Source organism: Dicentrarchus labrax, unplaced genomic scaffold (genome assembly GCF_905237075.1).
Source record: "Dicentrarchus labrax unplaced genomic scaffold, dlabrax2021, whole genome shotgun sequence".
Taxonomy (NCBI): domain Eukaryota; kingdom Metazoa; phylum Chordata; class Actinopteri; family Moronidae; genus Dicentrarchus; species Dicentrarchus labrax.
The window spans coordinates 40,513-52,063 of NW_026136988.1; the positions used below are offsets into that span (position 1 = coordinate 40,513).

The 11,551-nt window shown below is 40.0% G+C and overlaps 1 long non-coding RNA gene and 1 gene segment (V, D, J or C); both read right to left on the reverse strand.

Annotated features, from left to right (window-relative positions):
- Positions 1-2,469, reverse strand: LOC127360998 (uncharacterized). Its single transcript, XR_007884001.1, has 3 exons — positions 1,892-2,469; positions 750-835; positions 1-14 (listed from the first exon to the last, which is right to left on the reverse strand). It is a non-coding gene; the product is annotated as an uncharacterized LOC127360998 (long non-coding RNA).
- A 2,881-nt stretch (positions 2,470-5,350) lies between these two features.
- On the reverse strand, positions 5,351-6,240 carry LOC127360989 (T cell receptor alpha variable 19-like). The segment is given in 2 exon segments: positions 5,351-5,949; positions 6,040-6,240. Coding segments are annotated over 2 exon segments (510 nt in total).
- Positions 6,241-11,551: the final 5,311 nt, after the last annotated feature.

Below are 11,551 nucleotides of genomic sequence, written 5' to 3' on the forward strand. Positions count from 1 at the left end.
GCTCACTGCTGTACCTGGAAAGACATAAAACACAGTGTTGGTTCTCATAGTTAAGGTACAAGTCTCTTTCAGTCCATCCACAAGCTGTAATGAATGTGCAAAACACTGTAGGCGCTGTTGACAGCAGCTGCTCTGGATAGTTTCCACATCGTCCTGGAAATTCTCACTTATATCCTCCTCAAGTTGCTGTTTTCCAGGTCGTCTTCACCATCTTCACTCTCAGTTGTTGTTGCAGAGGGGAAACAAACTGTGAAGGCTTTCCTCATATTTGACGCGTTGTCACAGATAATGTAATCTAATTTGTGTTTTATATTGAAGTTGTCACATATTTCCTCAAATTTTTCACTTATTCTTTCTCCAGTGTGTGACACTGTAGATCGTTCACAACTTAAGAGAACTGTCTGCAGGCTTGGGTTGTTTTTCTCTATCTCCATGAAGTGGGCTGTTTACCCCTAAAAAGCCACGCATGCTTCGGTCAGTCCAAATATCAACAGTCACAGACACATTGTCTGTCTTTTCTAGTTTGGATTTGATCTTGGACTCTTTGTCTGCTGCTAGCTCACTCAGATGTCTGGTTACGGTGTTTTGACTTACTGGGCAGTATCTCTCCTCTACCACTGACATGAAATTCTTGAAGCTAGGCTTGTCAATCAAAGACAGAGGCAGATTGCATGAAATGATGAGATCCTGTATTATGGTTTCAGTAATGGCCTTCTGCCTGGGATGGCCCTGGCTGTATATCTGCACACCTGGTTTTGTTAAGAAAGAGTCAAGGCTGCTCTGTCCCTCTGCACTGCCACTGGCCACTTTTTTCGCTCTGTTGAATTCAGAAAACCTGTAGATGAACAACATGGAAAATTAGGCTGTTAATTATAGTAATAAGATCTGGATGATATAGCTAAAAATGTATGTGTAGCAAAACACATCTGGAACCACATGTTTGTGAGAGAAGAACTGGATCTAAAGTAATGTTGCAGGCTATATATCAATCTTTTATTTCTGATTATAGAGAGGGTTGCTAAAAAAAGATATAGACTAACTCAGGGTAACAGGAAAATATTGCTATTTCCTCAGGCCATTAGACTCCTGAACCAGAACTCAAGTTGACCACTCCCCCCACCACCAGGACTCCTGACACACACACATACACACACACCCTTGCACGTATTTTTCCAGTTTAGGAGTAACCAGGAGACATTTCACTGCATGTTACTCTGGGACTTCTGTATGTGACAAATAAAGTAATCTTGTAATCTTGTAAATCTAACATTATTAGTCATGCAATAATAACTAATCATCCAATCTCAGTTATAATTAGCTACATCTGCTGGACACAAAATTAACACCATTCAGGTGCTGGTAAGTCATGCAAGTGGCTGGTACTGTATGCTGCACTCACCAGCCAAAATAACAATGGTAATCTATTGAGTAGCTGGTAACATTTCAACATTCACTAGTCTAGCCATTTTGCCAGTGGACAAAAAAGTTAAAGGTTTGCACTCTGCAACCGTAGTGTTTAATTACACTGGGTCTCTAATGACACATTCCTCTATCCTCTCACTCAAACTCAGTGGAATGGTAACCTGGTAAACCTGTAACATTAACGTTACGTGGTCATCAATGAACCTGTAACCTGCCTGTAAGCCGACAGTATAACTCTGTATTTTTCTATGGTTAACGTTAGCCAGTAGATGGTGGCAATGTAGATGATTAACGTTACCTTTTTTTTTTTTTTACGTCATGTCAACGCCACTCAATGCAAACAAGTGCGACAAGCAAACTAACATTCACTCATCTATTCAAGTATTCAGTTACAAAGCTAGTAGCAAGCTAAGTGAACGTTACATAGCTGATGCTGAGCTAACCGTCCATAAGCTCTAATGTGACTGACCTCTCCGGGTGAGTTTTCAGGTGCCTGATAAAATGTGATGTGGTGGATCCAGCATCCTTGATTGGGGTACTGCAGACTTTGCAGTCAGTGCTCCTTTGTTGATGCCGTCCTGTTTGAAGTTTTTATAACCAAATGTAATCACAAATGGTACAGCAGCAGCTGCAGGCGTGCCGCCGGTCGCCATAGTCGTCATCCGAGGTACTAGTGCGTGAGGCTGCGAGGCGCGCACCCAATGTGTAATATGGTTACCATGAAACAAAGGAAGGAATCACATTAAGCTCGTCAGACGTTTCAGAGTTTCCTCAGTATTAATACGCCAAAAAAGAAAACATAATGATTGTTCACGAGTCCCAAAACACGAGTCCAAGTCAAGTCTGAAGTCTCTGTGTGTGCGACTTAAGTGCGTCTCGAGTCCGAGTCGCAAACTCGAGTCCCCAATCTCTGCCACAGCCTGAGAGAACAACAGAGAAACCTCTTTTATAAAGAACAAACACCATCAACACCTGAGTTCTTGGTACTAACCGGTTTGTACAGATAGTTGATTAAAAATGTGTGATTTGTCAACAGGGCCGGCCCAAGCCTCCATGGGGACCTAAGCAAAATTGGATTTTTGGGCCCTCTATTACTGCCATGTGTCTTTTTGGGAATGTGAATGTGTCCTTTATAGCAGTGGCCCTCTTAATACCTGTTCAGTCCTTTCTGAGTCTGACAGGAAACAGGGACACTCAGCTGGGTCAACTGGCGGAGCTGCTGATCCCTGCTCCAAACTGGATGCTGAAGAAGACACATCAATCTCCATGACCAAAGATGAAGGACCAATAGGGAAATTAAAATAATATTTTTGGACAAAATTATTCATCTCAGAATATTCTGCTGTACACTGAGCAATTATAAAGGCTGTTCTGTTGTTAACTTACCAGGAACAGCTGAGGTTGCAGAGAGGACAGTGGGCACAGTGGATGGAGCAGAGGACAGAGATGGACCTTAATGAAAAACACGTCCCTTGTCATATGATTATATCTATATTAGTATATCTTAATGAGATCATTTGACTAGCAATGAAATATATATGGTGACAGTGTTTGATCACCTGATTCATCAGCCTTGGCTGCTCCTGAGGAGGTGGATTGCCCCTGGGCTGAGTCAGTGCCTCCTCCTAAATACTTTAACAGTGCTCCTGGGGAAGTTTCATATAACGTATGAGCACAATAGGGAGTTGATGTAAAATCCTGGATGAGCTGCAATTTTCTGATGTTAACTCAGACAAAACCGAAATTCTTGTTCTTGGCCCCAGAAACCTTAGAGACTCACTGTCTAAAGATATAGTTACTCTAGATGGCATTAACTTGGCCTCTAGCACCACTGTCAGGAATCTTGGAGTTATCTTTGATCAGGATTTGTCTTTTAACTCCCACATAAAGCAGACCTCTAGGACTGCCTTCTTTCATTTACGTAATATTAGAAAAATTAGACACATACTATCACAGACAGATGCAGAAAAACTAATCCATGCATTTGTTACTTCAAGGCTGGATTACTGCAACTCTTTATTATCAGGTTGCCCCAATAAGTCCATTAAAACGCTCCAATTAATTCAGAACGCTGCAGCACGAGTACTGACAGGAACTAGAAAAAGAGATCACATCTCTCCTGTACTAGCTTCTCTGCATTGGCTCCCTGTAAAATGTAGAATAGAATTTAAAATCCTCCTCCTCACCTATAAAGCTCTTCATGGTCAGGCCCCTTCATATCTTGAAGAGCTCATAGTACCCTATTACCCCACTAGAACACTACGTTCTCTAAATGCTGGGCTACTTGTGGTTCCTATAGTCTCTAAAAGTAGAACAGGAGCCAGAGCCTTCAGTTACCAAGCTCCTCTCCTGTGGAACCAGCTTCCAGTTGTGGTTCGGGAGGCAGACACCCTCACCACATTCAAGAGTAGGCTTAAGACATTCCTCTTTGATAAAGCTTATAGTTAGGGCTGGATCAGGTGAGTCCTGAACCATCCCTTAGTTATGCTGCTATAGGCCTAGACTATCGGGGGATTTCCCATGGTGCACTGAGCTCCTCTCTTCCTCTCTCTCTTTCTGCACTCATTCATGTTCCATTAATGCATGTTACTAACTTCACTTCTTCCCCGGAGTTCTTGTGCTTTCTCGTCTCGCAGGTTCTTATCGATCCTGGTGGAGCCTCCTGCCATGGTCCTGCTAGATTGCCATTGCCAATACTGTTGTTGCTGTGCACCTGTCTGCTCTCTCTCTCTCTCTCTCTCTCTCTCTCTCTCTCTCTCTGTCTCTCTCTCTCTGTTCTTTCTCTCTCTCACCCCAACTGGTCGAGACAGACGACCACCCACCTAAAGTCGAAGGATCTGTCCTAGGTTTCTGCCTTTTAACAGGCAGTTTTTCCTTGCCCTTGTCGCCAAGGTCTTGCTCATGGTGGTACTGTTGGGTCTCTGTAATTAATGTTTTAAAGAGTTCGGTCTAGACCTGCTCTATTTGAAAAGTGTCCTGAGATAACTTCTGTTATGAATTGGCGCTATACAAATAAAATTGAATTGAAAATTGAATGTAAAAGGAATATGTTTATTTAGACATAAATTACTGTGGTCTGCAGCAAACGATTGCAAACAACATACCTCAAACTATAAGTTAACTAAATGAATTCATTAATGTAAAACCATATTGCTAGCAAACGTCACCGCGTTGTGTTAGTTATTAAACATTGGCTATCAAACGTTATCAAGAACGTTGTTTTGATGCCAAAAAGCGACCCAGAATAATATAAATACACTGAGAATCAACTTATTCAAAGTATGACACAAACACAACAACGTTAGCTTGAATAGTAAGCTATCTAACCGTCCCATAAGCAGTACGACGTTTTGAACTAATGTTAGCTAGCAAATTTAAATATCAACAATAATTAGGGACTTTCCTAATTTCAGGGAACTTTTCAAAATCTCCTGACACCAAATGTTACATTACCTTTATTGTGACATCATTCACCTGCTCCTAGCTCCTGGATGCTCAGTGCACACGGCACTAACAGAGCTCTGACAGTTGGAGCAGAGAGTCAGTAGGAAACTACACTCTGTTAACATCATGTTGTTGGTGGGTTTTTATTGGGGGGGGGGTTGGACAAGAATATACATTTGATAATATATGAATCATCATCACTCACGCATGGAAAAAACATATTTATTACTTTTTTCTTTTTTAAGTTAATTGTTCTTGGGGGCCCCCTAGTGGTCAGGGGGCCCTAAGCAGCTGCTTAGTTCACTTATGCCTTGGGCCGGCCCTGTTTGTCAATATGTTGAGTATTTTTGGGATATTAAATGTTTTACTCATAAATGTTCTTTGCATTATTTAAACTGTTTCACATTGAGGCAGTTATGGATATGTAAGAGAATGCCTCACAAAGAGGATTGATGAACAAAGCTGAATTTAAGCTCCATTACATGGATTTATTGTTACACTCACGTACACGTAGTATTGTTTAAATAAATAATATCCCTCAACACCTCATTATCATTAGAGTTTGTATTGTATGACACAGCAATACAATGTTCTGTCTGTTATCTGCCGTCCTTCGTTTCATGTACTTTTTATAACCAATACACAGAATCAACTCTGTATCATACTATTGAAGTTTAACAGTGTGTGACTCCCTCTAGTGGATGTTGTGGAGTATTCTGTTGTCTTTGCTCCAAAGGTTTTTGTACAGAGTTTTGGTGTTTCCTGTCACTGTGGGCTGCAGAGCACAGTAGTACACAGCAGAGTCAGACAGCTGAAGCTTCTGGATCTTCAGAGGAACTGATCTTGAGGTTGAATCCAGTGTGGATGAAAATCTCTCCTTAAACTCATCTGCTGTGGTTCCTTCATCTCGTTGAATGCGGCTCATTATGAATTTGGGGCTGTTGTTTCCATCCTGTTTGTACCAGAAGAGATAATTACTTGGTGAACTGCTGTTATATTGACAGTCAAGTGTTACTTCCTCTCCTTCAGTCGCAGTCACATCTCCTTTTGGTTGCAGCACGTTGTCTCTTTGTGCTCTGCATTCTGTAAAACAGCAACAAACAGGATCAGTGTGCTGTTAAAGAATCATGTCAATGTTGGATTGATATCACAGAAACAGAGTTGTGTTCATACCAAGGCACAGAGCAGCCAGCAACACTGAGATGAACAGAGGCTGCGTCATATCTGCAGTGTTGAGTAACTGTGAGCTACAGCAAGTAGAAAGAAGGCTGTGATCTCTCTGTTTAGTCTTCATCAACACTAAGTTGGTGGATTAGAAGGAGGAGCCTGATCACACTGACAGGCCTCATTCACAGCCCTGTCTTATATGATTACAAATCAACAAACAGTCCATCATTTACTGCAGTTCAATCAGATGGAAAACAAAACTGAATAAAAATGGTAAAGACCAGAAACTGTAAAGGTGGACTTCTGCTGAGAAATATTCAGACTGTACCCAGTCCAGCTGGTAACAGATCAGCTCAGTATGCTCAGTATATGACTGAATATTTGAGCTATAAAATACCGGACCCAGTCTGACCTGGTAAATGTTGGGAACAAATAGACATTTTGTTGGAATGAAACAATGTATGATAAATGCACTTTAGATACATAATTCAGGTCACGAATTGATTTATTTAAACGTATGTATGTTAGACACGTTGTTGTTCAGATGTCACATATCACTCATTTTAATTTTCAGTGTTGATTTATTTGTTTCCATGGTGTCTTGTGTTTGAAGCATCATCCAGTTGGTTTGTCATTGATGTGGATTTGCTGCTCATGTGAATCCTCCCACAGTGTTTCATTAGCAGCTGTAACCACAGTGACTCTGATAAAACAGGAATTAGCAGAATCCATCTGATATGAAGCTGTGGTTTGAATACCACTTCCCTCCTCTTTGAAGAGTAGTCAGATATCTGTGTTCAGGTTTTTGTACAGCCTCTTCTACACTTTGTATCACTGTGTTTCTAGAGCACAGTAGTAGAGAGCTGTGTCTGCCAGGGTTAGTTTTCTGATGGTCAGTTCAGTTGATGAATCTGTTGTTTTAGATTCATATCGTTTATCTGGAATATATTCAGCACTACTCAAGGATCTTGCTCCTTTCCAGAGTATAAACTGAGGAGCCTGAAGGTCAGAATGTCTGTACCAGTAAAGCCAAATATTGCTGTCAGCTGTCTCATATTGACATTTGAGTGTGACAGATTCTCCTTCTCTTCCACTGACTTTATCTCCTACAGGAGAGATTGTGTCTCCAGCTATTAGTCCTGGAAAAAGTGGAGAAAATGAAGCCATTAGACTAACATTGTTCATGAGGCTGAGAGGAGAAGACAGTGGAAAATATCAAGTGTACAGTGTTACTCTGTGGACAGAAACAGCTCAACTGTTGAGAGATTTCTGCTCTGAACTCCAGTTTCCATCAATCTTTAGAAAAGAATAAAAACATGTTGTGCTTTCTATCTTACCAAAGAAAAGAGCAGCAAGAATAATCCACAGCCAATGTTCCATCTCTACAACAAGGTTTAAATCAACAGGAGAAACTAGCTGATGTTCAACATTCAGTGTGACAATTGTTCTCTTCACAGCAGCAGTTATTATTGACAGAATGGTTGAACACAGTGCAGAAGTAGTGCACCGCCTACTTGATAATGTCGCCCTCTAGTGGAGCTAAAAAGTTGAGTCCAACAGTGTGGAAAAAGGCTTCCAGCAGCTTGTCAGTGTGTCAGCTTGTGTTTTTGTACAGAGACTGTGGGTTTGCTGTCACTGTGGGCCTCACAGCACAGTAGTACAGAGCAGAGTCTGTCACTGCAGCAGAGGAGATCTGCAGATCCATTTGGGTTTTATCCTCACTCACTTTAACAGACATTCCAGAGACTGGTTTTGCAAGGATTTCTCCTGATTTCAGATGAGAGATGAGGAACTCTGGTGGTTTTCCTGGATATTGTCGATACCAGAAAAAATAATCATCATTACCTTTGTAATAATTGTAGGACAGAGTAACAGTGCTGTCTTTGAAACTAAACTCTTGTTTCTTGGAGTGAGTTCTTCACAGCTGACACCTAAAGGAAGAGATAACTCTGTTATACAATGTTGTAACAGTTGCAAACACTAAGACTCCATCTTGATGCATGTAATATACCTGTTATAAAGTACAGAAACAGTAGAGAAAACACACAATGATGCAGTGACAGCATGTTGAATGAAGGTAATGTTTCTGGTTTGTGTATTGAACTCTGCTGAATATGGAAGTTCCTCTCTCTTCTATAGTTCAGTAACAGCTTAGCTCCTCCCTGAATCTCTCCCTCTCCTCTTAGATCTGTATTTTCTTCCTCCTGGTTAACAGACTGGTAGCAGCATTTTCCAAAAGCTGGAGGTGGGAAGTTTTCTGTTAATGATTCTTTTTTTACTGGATTTAAATTAGTGATTTAAAGGATGGATCACCTTTTTCAGGGTTTGTAAATGTAAGAATTTTTAAAAATAAAATCATCATCACAGTACAACTTTAGTCCGTCAATGAAAAGGAAGCTCAGCGTCAAATATTACATTAGTATGTGTAACATCAATGGAGAGATGAAATGTGAAATGTTACACACATGTTAAAGTGACTTTATGTGTAACATTTCCCTTATTTTGTGCTGTATCTTTACTGCTTCACTGCTTCATAAAGAAGTGTGCTTTATTATATCTGAAAGGTATAATCGTTTTTATTTTGATGTTACCTTGGTTATCTTGATGAAATTTAATTTACAATGCAGTGTCAGTAGTTTAATTTCTAAAGCTTTACATCTCAGTCCTGTCAGACCCTATTATCACATAGCATTTATGTTTAACAGTGTGTGACTCCCTCTAGTGGATGTTGTGGAGTATTCTGTTGTCTTTGCTCCAAAGGTTTTTGTACAGAGTTTGGGTGTTTCCTGTCACTGTGGGCTGCAGAGCACAGTAGTACACAGCAGAGTCTGTCACTTTAGCTGAGATGATCTCCAGATGTACACGTTTCTCGGTTTTGTTAATGTGAGCTTTGAAATCAGAATCAGTTGGATGAATCGATCCTCCCTCTGTGATGGAGAGCAGGAACTCTGGTCTGGATCTCTGGTATTGTCGGTACCATTGGATATTGTTGATAGCACCATCATATTTACAGGTCAGGTTGATGTTTCTTCCCTCTGCAACATGTTCTTCAGTACTGTCTGGCTTTATGATGTTCATGGAACCCAGGGCTGCAAAATGAGTATTATTCATGTCAGTTAGTCTGCAAGACATTCTGACATCAACAAGTTATTTTTCTTTCATCGTTTTAGATAAATTTAATAAACCAAATGTATTTTTCTACCATGGAAATTGTAACCTTACACAGATAAAGCTCTAGTACCAAATATCTGGTTAACACAGCAGGTTAAATGAGACTTTGATCTCTGTTCTAACACTCACCTATAAAGTGAGAGAAAAGTAAAAAGAGGTAAAGCAACATGTCTTTGGAGTTGTTAAAGTCAAACTGACAGCAGATGAGCAATGTTCTTCCACTGCAGTAGAATGAAAAAACTAAAGAGCCTCTCTGCTGCACAGCCCTTCTCCTCAACATCAAGCTGATTGTGCTTTTAGTTCCTCAAACATTTCTGCTCTGGAGACAGAAACAATCTCATTGGTTGAGTTCAATGTCAGTGGGAGGGGCCAGAGAAAATCCTTTTTACAGATTCTCTGCCTACCAAAGTTTAATGTAACCAATGACATTGTTTCTGCCTCAGAGAAATGTTTGCTGAATGTCCAGTTTCAGTTCTTCACACCATTGTGAGACCAAGGCAGGTCACAGTAGAAAGAAGCTGGATCACCTGAAGATTTAGTCTTTATTCTGGGAACATGGAGGACATTTTATAGTTCCATAATAATAATTACAGCAAACATTAATATTGGATATATTGAATCAGCCTTAGCTAGAAGCCATCATGTCTTTATCCTTTACCTTGTCTTTGTTTGTTAAGATGCACTTTTGCACACAAAAAAATCCTAGTTTTTCCGGTTTTTTTTTAAGAAAGTGTAAATAAAAAGTAAAATTACAGATGTTATCTGTAAATTAACAACCCGCCTGTTTTTTTATGTGTTATGCCAATAATGACAAACTACAGTTATTTCCCAATTTTTTACAGAAAATTACAATAATAATTACGATATTTGACCGTTATTAAATGTTTTGCTCGTTATATAAAGGTTTATTTCCATACTGACAACTAAGATTTTTTTCTGCAATTTTAAGGTTAATCTCATTAGTTGTGGTTTTACATTCAAGAGAGAAAGAGGCAGAGACAGACAGACAGAAAGAGATGGAGAGACAGAGAGAGACATCAAAGCTCTGTGCACAGATTTACAATGAATTAAGATTAAAAAAAAAAATCCAACATGAAGAAAGCAGTGCAGCAGAAACTTTTTGCTATATGTGATTTAGTGTGGACTTAACTGATGCTGCTATTATTATTATTATTATTATTATTATTATTATTATTATTATTATTATGAATAATACAAAGGTATTTCCCAATTTTGGGGTCACTAAAATATTTGATTTATGATTTTGATTCTGAAGTCATCTTTCTGTGAGTTATCCCGCTGAAACAATTGCTATTGGCTGTCTCACCATGTTGCTTTGAGTCTGATTGGTCAATGTGGCTGTCATCCAGGAAACTGGCCAATGAGCACTGAGCGCGCCTTCATTTGAAAGTACGTCAGTTTGAATGCTGCAGGACTTCAGAGCGACTCTGTAGGTCCACTATAATGAATTATGTGGATCATTATCTGGATTATTTTACATCTGCACGCCAAATTATTATTTGAGTGAATTTGAGTTGTGGGATTTCAACGGAGAACAAAACAACAAAAACGTGAATATGGACACCGTGGAAGAGTCACGATCTGTTTGCTCTCCTAACATGAACTTCACCTTATAACTGTTATACTTATAAAACATTGCCCTGTTATAAGTTAATAACCTGAGGTAATGTTTGTGTTCAAATCCATAATTTAGACTGTAAGTTGTCAGACTGTTAGGTTAGCTAACTGCTAACTAACTGATGTAACAGGTAACTTAATATTAGCTAACGTTAGTGTTAAGCATATTTTATGAGTAGCAAAGCCATGTTAAATAGCCTAAGCAGTGATGTCATGTGCCTGCGCGCACAAGGATGCTATTGTGAGCATGCGCAGAATAAACGGTCAGTGTGAGTTCAGACCAAAGAGACGATGGCGGTCTGTCCTTTTTCTCCCGTGAATATTAGCCACTAGCAGGTGCTAGCTAATCACTTTGGTGACTGTGATAACGATAGACTGCTGCAGAAATGACTAACGCTACAGGTTATGGGCCCAGTCATGCAGGCCAAAGGTGGTTCAAACTTTTATTTGACGGTGACGAGAAAAATTATGAACTCTGGGAAACGAGGTTCCTGGCGCATATGGAGTTGCGCGGCCTCAGAGAAGTTATCTTGGAGGAGCCGCAGATAGATGAGGAAGACGGAGAGGCATATGCAGAGCTAGTGCAATGTCTGGACAACAAGAGTTTGTCATTGGTAATGAGGGACGTTAAACGTAATGGAAGAAGAGCACTGGAGATTCTTCGCGAGCACTATGCCGGAAAGGACAAACCCCGCGTTGTGAGTTTGTA